The sequence below is a fragment of the Paralichthys olivaceus genome, chromosome 17 (genome assembly GCF_024713975.1).
Source record: "Paralichthys olivaceus isolate ysfri-2021 chromosome 17, ASM2471397v2, whole genome shotgun sequence".
NCBI lineage: Eukaryota > Metazoa > Chordata > Actinopteri > Pleuronectiformes > Paralichthyidae > Paralichthys > Paralichthys olivaceus.
The window spans coordinates 12,323,962-12,336,705 of NC_091109.1; the positions used below are offsets into that span (position 1 = coordinate 12,323,962).

General features: G+C 42.4%; 1 protein-coding gene across 7 annotated transcripts in view; it reads right to left on the reverse strand.

The window, feature by feature from the left end:
• Positions 1 to 893: 893 nt before the first annotated feature.
• The window catches only part of arhgap12b (Rho GTPase activating protein 12b), a 52,079-nt gene continuing 40,228 nt past the window's right edge, over positions 894 to 12,744 (reverse strand). For 2 of the 7 annotated variants that reach the window (XM_069512775.1, XM_069512778.1), the window contains 16 exons: positions 11,499 to 11,639; positions 11,304 to 11,384; positions 10,751 to 10,873; positions 9,573 to 9,647; positions 8,912 to 8,973; positions 8,739 to 8,820; positions 8,372 to 8,494; positions 6,737 to 6,841; positions 6,560 to 6,658; positions 6,293 to 6,395; positions 5,691 to 5,810; positions 5,489 to 5,587; positions 4,511 to 4,588; positions 4,271 to 4,405; positions 3,992 to 4,097; positions 894 to 2,524 (listed from right to left, as the gene is read on the reverse strand). In XM_069512775.1, the coding sequence (XP_069368876.1) occupies positions 2,350 to 2,524; positions 3,992 to 4,097; positions 4,271 to 4,405; positions 4,511 to 4,588; positions 5,489 to 5,587; positions 5,691 to 5,810; positions 6,293 to 6,395; positions 6,560 to 6,658; positions 6,737 to 6,841; positions 8,372 to 8,494; positions 8,739 to 8,820; positions 8,912 to 8,973; positions 9,573 to 9,647; positions 10,751 to 10,873; positions 11,304 to 11,384; positions 11,499 to 11,639 (1,707 nt within the window). In that variant the 3' untranslated portion in view covers positions 894 to 2,349. The remainder of the gene's footprint in view (positions 2,525 to 3,991; positions 4,098 to 4,270; positions 4,406 to 4,510; positions 4,589 to 5,488; positions 5,588 to 5,690; positions 5,811 to 6,292; positions 6,396 to 6,559; positions 6,659 to 6,736; positions 6,842 to 8,371; positions 8,495 to 8,738; positions 8,821 to 8,911; positions 8,974 to 9,572; positions 9,648 to 10,750; positions 10,874 to 11,303; positions 11,385 to 11,498; positions 11,640 to 12,744) is intronic. The other 5 variants (XM_069512776.1, XM_069512777.1, XM_020087607.2 and 2 more) reach the window with 5 other exon arrangements.

The window sequence follows — 12,744 nt, forward strand, 5'->3', positions numbered from 1 at the left end:
CAAAAGTAAAAAAGACAAAATGAGGCAGAATTCTGAGAAACCAGAAAATCGAAATTATGACAAAAAAGCAACACAACTTTTCAAAATGTTTAAGATGATATTAATTTCAAAAGACTTTAAATATACACTTATATTTCATCAACTCATTCTTTTAAACGTTATCAATCTTAGAATTGTGTGAACTGACTGTTTTATACATATGATATAATATAGTTATTTTAATCATTTGTCTTTCATACATATATATCCAGATTCAGAGGAAACCTAAAGTAGAGGACATATAAGACACGACAAAACACACACACACACACACACACTCTGCAGGAACATAAAGAGGAAGCTGAATGTAATCTTCCTCTCAGCGTGGCCCAGTGAGCAGCCTTGCTCAGCACTCGCTCCACCTCGTGCTTCTTAATCAAAACTGGCACTGTGGCAATTACCTAATTAGACATCAATTAATCCACACCCTTCAGGTCCGCAGCCGCGTCTGACCTGCGGAGCGACGACAGAAACGCCTTCGAAGAACAGAGGAGTCCCATTAATGGAGGCCGAGCAGCAGAGGTGGTGCCGCATTCGAGAAAAAAATCTCCAGAAATATACTGCAATTCATTTCATAATTAACAGGTAGAGATATAATTGATTGAGATGTGAAAGCTTAATCACTCAATTCAATAAGCAGGATATCAGTGTTGAGTAGATTAATTCAATTATGTAATTAAAGCCGAGGGAGAGGTGAAGCTTTAGAGTAGATTGAAGGTTAAATCGCAGACTCGCTGTTCCTTCTGTCGTCTCGGCCCAACATTCAAGTACACACACACACACACACACACACACACACACACACACACACACACACACACACACACACACAGAACATACTGACGAGTCCCACATTTAGTTTGTCTTTTTTATTAGACATAGCAATTTCACAAACAGCAGTTAGCCTGATAATTACATTCAAAATGTGCAGCTGACCATGCGCAAACACTCCAGATACGCCTCCAAACAAAAGTAACAGTCGATCATCGTGTGTTTGTTTTCTCATGTTTTCATTCCAAAATCTAAAGAAAATCATCGTTCACTGGTTCACCATCAAGGCATACACACTTCAGTCACTAGAACACATTTTAACAACTATTTTCTGTCACTGTACATAAGCTCTGAAAGCTTCTTAAAGGCTCTTCTCATTCTAACACACTCGCGTACGTCGACCTTTAGAACATGTTCTCGTCCCCGGTTCCCTTCTCTGAATACTCTTTAATATTAGCAACGGTGAGGAGAGGGGTCGTACGAGTCGGACACACTTCACGTGAAATGGTAAACGCAGCAGAAATCTGCGTTATCGTTTCCCAGTAATGACTTCGGTTGTTTCCCATCAGCACAGGACACCAACACTGAGGTTTCATTAAAAGAGCACGCACGACGACCCCCGGGCAGTTAAACGGAAACTTGACCAAAAGCACGTTAAGACTACACGACACACAGTTTGTACAAAGTGGCAAAGACGAGGATGCTTCTGCTCAGGTTTTATTCCATTTAGGTTAATTCACTCACACACACACACACACACACATACACACACAAACGGAGGCTCTGTTCTCCGTCATTCAAGTCATGGGACGCTTGTGTCACAGGGTCAATGGTTAACACTGGTTGAAAAGGGGAAGTGGAGGTGAGAGGAGGAGGGGTCAATGGTGTTAAGGTTGTGGGGGACACGATCTGTAACTCCAGTTCATCCAAGTGCCAAAACACAGTCCGTTTACATAACACTGATTTATTTTTTCCCACCTGCTCCAAAACCATGGAGGGGTTTTTACACATCACAGATAAAAAGCTCCACGACACACGAGACGCATCCAGCTCAGATCCATCTCCACAGGCGTGAGGGGGGGGTCAGCGCGTTACCGCAGTGACCCGCTAAAGTCCGGTTGAAGGAGCGCCACTGGCTCCAGTTTGAAGTTCTGAATTACTGGCCTCAGGGATCCAGTGTACGCCAAAAAACACCTGAATACTCAAATCCACCAAATCACACGGACGTGTCACACATCACCACGGCATCGCTACAAAACACTGTCCGTCGTCCAAACCGCCCGCTCGCAGCGGCTGCAGGAATCGGGTGATATTTGTTCACCTTTATTTTTTTTCTTTAAATTCATCTCTAGAACTCCAGTAAGTGCAACACCTCTGTAAACTGTCCCGTCAGTGAGTGTAAATTGATTATTTTCTCCCGACTTGCTTGGTCCACATCGTTGTTCAGTTCAGCCACAGAAAAGAGGGAATAAAGGAAAAGAAGTCACTGTTTGAAAAAAAAAAAAAAAAGCCCAGCATCCTCTCCTGAGCGGGACGCCTCTACCTCCCGAAGATGCTCTCGTACTCGAGCAGTATGAGCTCCACTATCTGGTTCTGGTAGACCATGTGGACCGCGATGTTGCCCGTCTCGGTCTCGGGCCGGAGCAGCGTGGGTCCGAACACGATGGCCACGCTCGGGGTGGTCATGCGGTTGGCCTCTCCGTGGTCAATCACCCTGAGGAGGGGGGGTAGGAACACAAGAGGAGATTTAACGATGGAACACGTCATGATTGGTTTTAGGCGAGAGCAGCGAGCAGCTGCGGGGTTTCATTTTGAAATATTAAAAAAAGAAAAGCAACATTTGGGTGTTTACACACATCTGTAGGGCTTTCGATGGAGCGCTGAGGCGAGCCACACGACACAAGCTGTAACTGCACCCAACGCTCCAGGCAAGAGCATAATAGCCTTTTTAAATAGAATCTACATCCCTGCATGCAGACGCACAAAACAATAACATATTCATAGAGGGGAGGGGGAAAAAAGCAGATTAAATCCGCCCGCTGATATATGTACACTTCCATACACTGAACATCATGCTATAAATTTCCTCAAGAAACACCACTTCATAGGTGCTGAATTACAGCAAACACGGTGCCATATAAATGCAAATTGGAAAACCCAGGCAAATGTCATTGTGAACATATGATATTGCCGCTGGCTGGAGTGGGCTAAGAATGCACGTTAAACCTGGCTGAGGTCTGTGTTTGTGAGGTCTGTGTTTGCCCACAGGCTGATCAGGGTGAGGAAAGGTAAACACGCAGAGGAGAAACTCAGCACGGGAGTCAAACAGGAGTCTGAAGGAATACAGTCGTCCGCAGTGCCATTTGAGATCCGTGCACATGAAACTCATTTAAGTCAGTGTAAGGAGAGAGTTGATGCCAGCAGGCAGGCATGTTGTTGAGGAGGAGCAGACACAGGTAGAGCAAGAGGAGCAGTTAAAGAAAGTGTCGGAGAATCAAAACGTGAGCTGATCACACGCTCGTGAGCTTGTGGTTACAGCACATCTACACCAGTGTTGTTTCTTGTTTCAGCATCACGTCGTCTTTCCGAGTCTTCTCCAGCTTCTTTTACGGGTATGACAACTCGTTTTCATGCCCAGATATTCGTATTATTTTTGGTTTGTCCGTCATGTGTTGGATACGTCATCAGCAGACTCTGGATAATCTCCTGCGGGATTGTCACATGGGCTCATTCCAACATTCCTGCCAGCAGCCAAGTAAAAACTGAGGCGATTGTCCGTTCAGCCCCTTTGAATAATGTGTTTGTGTTTTGCCTGAAATATTTTATTCTTTATTATATTGATATTACTTTATTTTACATTTTCTTTGGTGATGATTTTACTGATTAATAGTTTGGTTATCTGTTCTTCTTTAGTGATTAGATGGATGTGTTGACTGATCAGCCAATATTATTAAATCATATCATTGTACACTTTAAAGTCACATATTTGACATTGGTCTCAGATGTTTGGACCCCACTCTATATACATTAAACCTTTTGAATGTTATATCTGTATAAATACATATTCTAATAATTTTAATAACTAGAAGATTATAGAGAAGAATAATAATTTATTATTAATTTATGTAAATAATATCTACATGATTCTATAAACTGAAGAAATGAGTGTTGGTGTTCTTACCTGCGCAGGTGCTTGAAGAGGTTTTGCATTGTGTCGTGGTTTGGTTTTGGCAAGTTCTTGATCAAGTCTTTTATTGAATTCACTCTCTGTTTGTAGTCGGAACATTCTGAGGCAGAAACACAGCAGGTCAGTGAGAGCGTGTGGACAGAGCGCCATCTAGTGGCCAAATCAAGAACTAAAATCATGCATCTGTGAGCTGAAAAGTTATTTTAATGTGTATCTTTATCAGCGAATGTCTTGTCACAGTGAAAATGAACAGCAGTGAATGTCGTTACTCACTGATGGCATCCACAAAGTCATCGAAGGATCCATATGTGAAGAGCGGCTCGGGAAGCTCCCTGAAGAACATCTTGAGAGCTCCGGTGGTGACGTGGATGTCTTCCCACTTACTGTCGTCCAGATCCACCTTCTCATCTGATGGACGGAGGGAGAGAAGGAGAGACGACAAGGTTTCAGTAAAACAAACCTCCTGACAGGTGACACGTGGAGGTGGGGCTGGGATTGAAAGTGGAATCGTACCGTGATTCACAGCAAAGCGAAGCTTCTGTATCACTGCCAGGTTCCCACTGACTCTGTATAAGCCGTCAACATTGAGACCTGCAGGACGAGAACGATTGGAAAGATGGAACAGTGAGTTTGAATGAGAGGAAATGAGGAAACAAACAGTTCCAACAATGACTGACTGATCAAACTCTTTACATTCTGCTGTTACACATGAACACACTAACAGTTCTGCACCAGTGCTCTCTACTCAAAGTTTTATGGAACATGTGGAAAGACAAAATTCATTAACCTGCGACACTATATAAATATTTAAGGCCATATTTAAGATATGTATGTCTAATAGAAACAGCAAAGAACTCTGTAAAAACCCAGGATTTCATTCATTGTGCAGAATCAGCTAACTGAACGTTAAGATCATCATACATGTTTCAGGGGTTGGACTTGATTTATACCTTTGATATGAACTGGTTCACATTCAGCTGAAAATGGTGCGAGGTAGAATGAGCTGAAAGGTTTTATATATATATATATATATGTATTATTGCCATTATTGTTTGCATTTGTATTTATTTTCTTTTACACTTATATTTATTTGATAGTTTCTATCAGCATGAATGCATCTTTGCGATTGTGCCTGAATATCCTTGTTTTTAAAGTTGTGATATAAATTAAGTTATTCTCATTATTGTTATCATCATGCTCTAAAACAAACATCTACACAGTAAAGTTACGACAGAAGCTTAATTACTGAATTTAGTCTGAATCACTGCTGTAATGTGATTGGTTAGATTATTGTACTAAATGAAACTTTGTAAAATATAAATACATACATATATATAATATAAATTCAGCTCTTTCGAACAGACGAATGTTCAGCTGTATATTCATTTTGAAACCCGGTGCCCATGACTTTTCCCTAATCATTACAAGCACAGTTTTGAATGACAATCAATGAAATGGTTATGGATGTAGTCAGACAGCTGCTGCTCATACCTGTGTTCTCCACATGGTCGATGCACATTTTAACAAAGTTGGGCACTGATGTGTTCTCCCGCTGGCACAGGCTGGTCAGACTGCAGCCAAACACCTGATCTGTGAATTGGCAAAAACACCTTGTTGGTCTAAAATGACATTTTTCAAACAGTGCACATGTGTCAAGAATTGAGCTGCAGAGTTTGTGCTGAATCCTGAATACCTTTAATGTATCCTTTGTCTCTGACGGCCTGATATGTGGGTCGACGCGTGAGGAACTTCTTGAGCTTCAACCTGGTTTTCTTCTGGTCTGATGAGTCCATGCTCAAAGACGTCTTCATCACTGAGGGAGCACACAGAGGATATGAGGGGAATTCTTTCAGACCCTGACAGCAAACAGAGTTATGTTGGAGAGACATTCAGGCCACATCCACATAACTACGACTTCATTCTAAAACTAAATGATTTAGCGGCTACATTAAACAATTGTGAAAAGTAAAATCAGGGATTTCTTTTATTGAACTGAAGATGACATTGTTAATTTTCATTATCATTGCTTGATTAGTACCAATCAGGAAAAGGATGCGGGTGATAGCATGATCATTTCAAAACATCTTAGCTTTTGTCGATCCCAAATAAAAAGGCAACCCTGGAGTTTAAACATGCAGCGTCAGAGTTGTCAAAGTAAAAAGGGGTCTACAGCATATGTATCTGTTTTAAGGGCAAGAAAACAGTGGACGGCTGTGTAAACGTAGCACCAGTGATGCGTTTTAAAAGCAAAACGTGGAAGTGGCCTCGTGTCGAAGCAGTGTCAGGGACTCGCACCTCTGTTCTTCTTAGAGTCCCGATGGTCTTTCTCCTTGTCCTGTTTCTCAGTTCCAGGAGACTCAGGCATGTCCTCCTCAATGGCTTCATCTGACTCCCAGGCCTGGACAGGATGAGACACACGAATGTACTGTTTCAGAGACTTCACAGAGACTGAGCTCTGGTAGGAACACAACATCTGTATTAAATCATGGGGACATCGTAGACTGTAGCTGAGTGTTTTCAGGTGTTTCTCCAATCAATGAAAATAAAGAAGTGTCCCCTCACATGTGTGTTGATGGTCTCTGTTAGGGCCCGGAACCAGTCATTGATCACGCTGTCGATCTCGGACTGGATCAGCAGCTCTGTCCCCTGACGGGTCTTCAGCTGGGAGAGGACAAGTCAGCATTACCCCAGATGGTCACTCTAAACAGTAAAGGTTGATCTAAACGTGACAGCAAGTACCTCAATGACATGTTTCTTGCTGGACTTGTCTTTGGACGCCCAGTCCACAGACCCTCCTCGCAAATCCACGGTAAACTCCGGCTTGGATTGGTTGCTGCCAAACTTCTGGAATCAAGGCAAAACAGTATGAGGGACCATGTGTAACACAGATATCATTTAACAAAGGCACGTTTTCAGGCAGACTTTCAGGAATCTAGACAACATGTTCACGTTAAACACAAGTAATCAGTTTAATTTCAAAATGTTTCAGTCCTTTTAAAAGCACAGACTCTGAATCTACTGCAACAAACTCATGTTTACTTATCTAAAAAGTTAGAAGTTGTTATTGTCACACACATAAATCAACAGGTTAGATTATTATAAGACTTTTAAACATAAAATTGAAGCCATTCAATGACTAAAATTCTGTGTTTTTGCCAGAATAATATCATGTGATGCAAATCGGTTAAAAAAATATGAATGGTCAGCATTTGTTTGTTATTATGCAGGTTTACACAAAAAGTACAGAACCTGGTGGAAGGATGCAGTATGGATCAGGAGAGAACCCAGAAAATGTTGGTACGGATCACAGGATGGATTCAGGACTTTTCTTTTTTCATTTTATTTAAATTTGCAAGATAAGGGTGTTAGACAAGTGGAGATGTTCACTGTCTGAGTACCCTGCTAGTTGCTTAATGTCATCAAAAGTGCAACTGACTGCAGGAGTGAACTCTGACCTCAGATCAGCCTCAAAACTGAATTTTAGAAAAATCTAAATTGGCATGTTTTGCAACACACAACACAGAGAGAAGTGTGCCGGTGGCCTGGGTGATGAAAATACTGACCATGGAGCACACTGTTCACAGTTTGAGTTTGGATCTTGCTAAATGTCATTTCCCATCTTTCTCACCGTGATATCCCTCTCATACCATCTCTCTAATAAAGGCATTAAACACAGAGACCTCGTTATTTATTTCATTATCAAATTCTCCCTAACAAGCCTCTGGGGGCTGGACTGTTGTCTGTGTTGTTTCACAGACTTTAGAAACACTCAGCTGGTTGTTGGGTCTGTGAGTAGTGAGAGAACGTGTCTGTAAGATTGTCTAGCTTCTGTCTGAGTCTAATAATAAACTAGTTCATTAACAAACGGAACTCCTCGTCTATGAATCACAACATCATCATCAGTTGGCTGTTTCTACATCCTGCAGATAGATTGAGTTCACCTCAATGTCCTACTTTCACTCTGCTATGGTTTCTACCAAATCAAGAGGATAATATCTGGCCCTTTAGCTGCTAAAGGCTTTACTGTGTTCACCAGCTAGGGTCTAATCGTGTCTCTTTGCTATTTGGTGCTGGGGGGGGGAGTGAACAGTGGGTTTATCACATCGGCTTTGAAACTGCAAGTAGCTGCGTGGTGTGGAAACATTGAGCTGAAAGACGCTGGGGTGGAGGGATAGAGCTGAGGGGAACAGCGGAGCCCAGAGATGAATCAGAACCTTTTTTTAGATTACACAGTCATTTTAAATATTGATTAGTGCAGCTAAATCAAGCTTCACACACAAACATCAGTGTTTCAGTCAGTCAGAGCAGGCTTGAGTGAAAGAATGAGAAACAGGCAGGAGCAGCAACACATGCAGAGAGACAGAGAGGACATACAGCGGCAGCCTGCACAGGCCTACAGTTCACATAGGAGACAGCAGGACGGGGCTTGACTGAGCGCTTCCAGTTGCTAAGGAGAGTGAGGAGCAGCTCTGGGATGGAGCCACTGCGGTAGTAAGACTTCAGAGAGGAGGAGAGGAGAGGGAGACGGTGGAAGAGGAGGAAGATAAGGGAGAGGACGAGAGGACAGCACGAAAAGAGAGGAGAGGAGAGTAAAGGAGAAGGAGGAGATATGAGAGAAAAAAATCAGAGGATGACAAACTTGACAGCACAGTGGGCAATGACAACAGGTGACCATGTAGAAATAAGGAAGAGAGAAATAACAGAGATGAAACTTTCTCTCGGGGGCTGATGGGATACCTACCCAGCTCGTGCTGCCCCCCTGACCCTTGGCAAAGAGCAGAGAGTGACCCTGCAGCACTGTCCATGATGACGTCCAGTTTTTCCTGTTGGTCACAATAAAAAAAAAAAAAGTCAATATGTTATTTTAGAAAAGACTAAAGTTTATCAGGTCTTTTAAAAAGATTAAATCTCTACCTGACTTTCTTTCCATTTTCTGTGATTTTGGTGACATTGAGGACGCCACACTTCTCTGAGGGCTGAGGAGGAAGACACATGTGGATAAGAACCTGCTGGAACACATGCACTAAAACACACAACACACACGCTGAAGCTTGAGAAGCAAATGGGCAGGTTGGACGCTGCGCAGCTTGAAGTTATGTCCTAATATCCCCAGCAGAGGGCACTGTACAACTGCAGCATGTGAGCCGGTTCAAATATCACGGTGCACCTAAAGTCCAGTGACAGGTGATATAGTTTTATCTCGAACGGACAGATAAATAACTGCAGCACACAATTTACTAAATATTAATATGCGTCTATAACGTCTCCAAGATGGAGAGAACTCAGCTAATCACATTGTATTTTCACCTTGAAATGTCATATATTATATTATTTATCATGTGGGAACAAGTCATCCTGCTCGCACAAGATAAATATCACCTCTCGAGACTTTTAAGTGTAGATTTTTCCGTTGTCTTGGATGTGATGCAGTTAGCTGTGGAATGTAGCATGCAGTCAATGACAGAAACCAAATGAAAAGGTGAAGAAGACGAGGGATGAGAGCTGCTGTATTTGGATGCAGGTGGAAGCCGGGTGATGAAGATGGGTGCAGTGCAGTGCAAGCTGGGATACTAACGGTTGAGGGGTGTTTAGGAGATGAGGGGCAGGAGTCAGAATCTGGAGAGCTCTGCTTGGGCACCGGAGCACACTCCTACCGATAAGAGGCACAACATGATGAGTTCCTAATAGCAGCTGACTACAGGTAACATGGAGACGGTCAGTGTGATGGTGATGAGGAGAGAGGATCAAGAGTCTACAGTGGAATCACAGGGTTGAGCTCGGTGTTAGTTCAGGTAAGTAAAACATTAAGATTGAGGTTAAGGCAGGTTAAGATTTCAGATGTCAACAACATGCTTTAGAGCTTCTGAGGAAAACGTGTTGATTCAGAGAAGGAGCTTCACTCCAAGATGCTGAATTCTCTCTGTTTATCTGCAGCTTTAAGTACGATCGTTACATGGATTTGATCCTTTCCTGATGATTTCGCTTACAAAGCATATCTAACGCAGAGTTTTACTGGACATGCTGACATTGAATCAAAATCATCTGCTGATTGGAGGAGAGAGGGCAGATGCGACTTTGATACCAACTTTATCTCTGTAAAGAGAGAGACGGAATCTCCTCTTCTCAGAAGAGAAATGCCAGAGTTTGAATGAGAGCTGCAACAAAACCACCACAGAGTCAACCTCCGATACCTCTTAATACCTTTGTTTGAGTCATTTCTACCGTTCTATTACTCTAACATAGTGCTGTTCAGTATCGTGCTGTGATGGATAACTTACAAAAACAATCAAAACAATTGCACAATTTATTAATTAGCTTGTGTCAAAGGCACAGAAGCAGAAAGACAAGTTTGCAAAAAGTGTTTTTGACCTGACACACTGCGTATTCTTTTTCTGATAATGTCTTTTTTTGACCCCGTCAGCATAATAAGATAATCACAATAAGGGCGGAGCACTTTGTGGATGTTGTAAATGGTTTACCTTACGATGAACTGACAGGAAGTAGAGAACTTAAATTACAGTTACAAAATGTATTTTCACCAAATAACACACAAAACAACCTGATTGTCTTTTGTCAAGACATTTAAAGATTTTCCTTTGATGAGCTTGAAATGTAATTAGACCTCAGGGATTAAACTCACTGTAAATACGACAGGTAACATAAATAAAACCCAGAAAGCTTGTCAGACCAATGATTAAAAAGTCTGTGTGACCACGTGATTATTTGATAATCGGGGTCTTCACAGTGTCCTACCTTGTCGTTGAGGTCTAACACATAGGTGCTGTGTCTCCACTTGGTGAGGACGATGGGCTCCTGCTGCTTCCTCTCCAGACTGCGACTCTTGGGAACCTCGCTGGACTGAGGGGAGACGTTGTACTGCAGAGACAGAGAGGAGAGTCTAAAGCTGAGCGGTCATTCTAACAGACTCCAAAATGTCCGTTCTCTCCTCATACCTCTCCTTTTACCCTCCACAGCACCATCGGGCACAAACTTCTCTCACAAACCCTGCATAGTCCTCTCAAGTCACCAGTGAGGTTCAATGGACGTATCCATGTTCATGCCACTGTCTGTTCACTCTGAGAACGGAGCGATCTATTCTCATCGGATCTAAAGCCTCCAGATTACAGAGGGAGTGAGCCGGTAATAGTTTGTCACCCAGAGTTCAGCACATACTTGGCTCCTGTGTGAGCTCCTCAGACTCTCATCCATTTACATTAACAGGACTACATTAACAGGTTTGGAGGGGGAGGGGGTAGTGGCGGCGTTGGGTGAAGCCCTGACAGGTAGAATTCATATGATCTCTTACCTTGGGCAGCTCCCACTCTGACCTGGATCCATCAGCGCTGTAGTAGTAAGGTCGGCCTTGTTCATCCACATGTTTTATCCACTGTCAACATAAACACCAGTCAGCAAACAAAAGCAAAAAAAGAAATCATATTTGACGTGATGTCTGAAGAAGTAGAGGACAACTCTCTGAGGTACAATCAGAAACATGCTGCACCTTCTCCTGCGTGTATTCGGACACGTAGAGTGTGTGTCCGTGTTCGTCCAGCTCCTCAGACCAGCCTCTAGGGGGCGACCCGTACTGGCTGTCGGACTGACTGGAGTGGGTGCTGTGACAGTTTTCTTCTGAGGACAGCAGCTGCGGAGGACGAACAGAGACAGAGGGCTTAGTGGTAACAGTTTTAAATGAAACATTACAAAACCAAAACTGCACAAGAAGAAATAAACCAGAGAGATGAGATTCATCCACATTACACCTTCATTTGTAGTAAGTAAAGTGATAAATACTGTACTATTCCAAATTTTATCCAACTTCTTCTATGCATTGTGTTATAATGTATTTTATAGTCTAACCTATAATATTTTCTGTTTCTATTCATTGATATTTTCGTGGTCAGTACATATTTCTATTCTTGGCCCTGGCGACTGTAACAAAACCACATTTCCCCATAACCCTGACCCTAAACTCAACCTAATTCTAACACTAACAGTAAATCTTAACATTCAAACAGCCTGTTGATAGTGGGTCAGCCAAAATGTCCTCACACACATGCTATCTACATTAGGCTTTGCATTGACTTCCATTCAGTGTGGACAGTTTAACCATTATCCTGAACCTTAACTGGGACCTCAGAAACAACATTCTGCCTCATTAGGACCGGGCCACGGTCCCTGTGAGGCCTACTGGTGTGATGTAACACAATGAGTATACGCACGCACACACAGAAAAAAACTGCCATTGCACATCAATACAAGAAATACAAGCCGGATTAAAATACTGCTGATGTTACAGTGCCAATACTAGTAAAATGGGGTATTGCACTTTTTTAATAGCAGGGTATTGCAATGATTTTCCAGTATGGTTATGTGGTGCAATATTAACACACAGATTAAATGATTGTAAAACTGTTCTGTGTCTGTCTGGTTTCATTTAATTACAAATTCAAATTTAATTATATTCACATTGATGTGACGATTCATTTTCTTTTGACCGACTCGTAAATTCAGCAGTGATTATAATCCAATAATACCAGAGAGATATAATTAGCCGTCCTTAATCTCTCTCCCATGATACTGCAACAAACAAATCACCACACGGAGGCAGTGTTATATAGTGAGACAGGAGCTATCAGGAAACCATGACTTCCTATGAAATCAGCTATTGTTGTCCTTCCTTCAGTAGCAACAACACTCTGAGATCCACCACAGCCTGTTTATTGAACCCACACTGCCACACAGTCCAT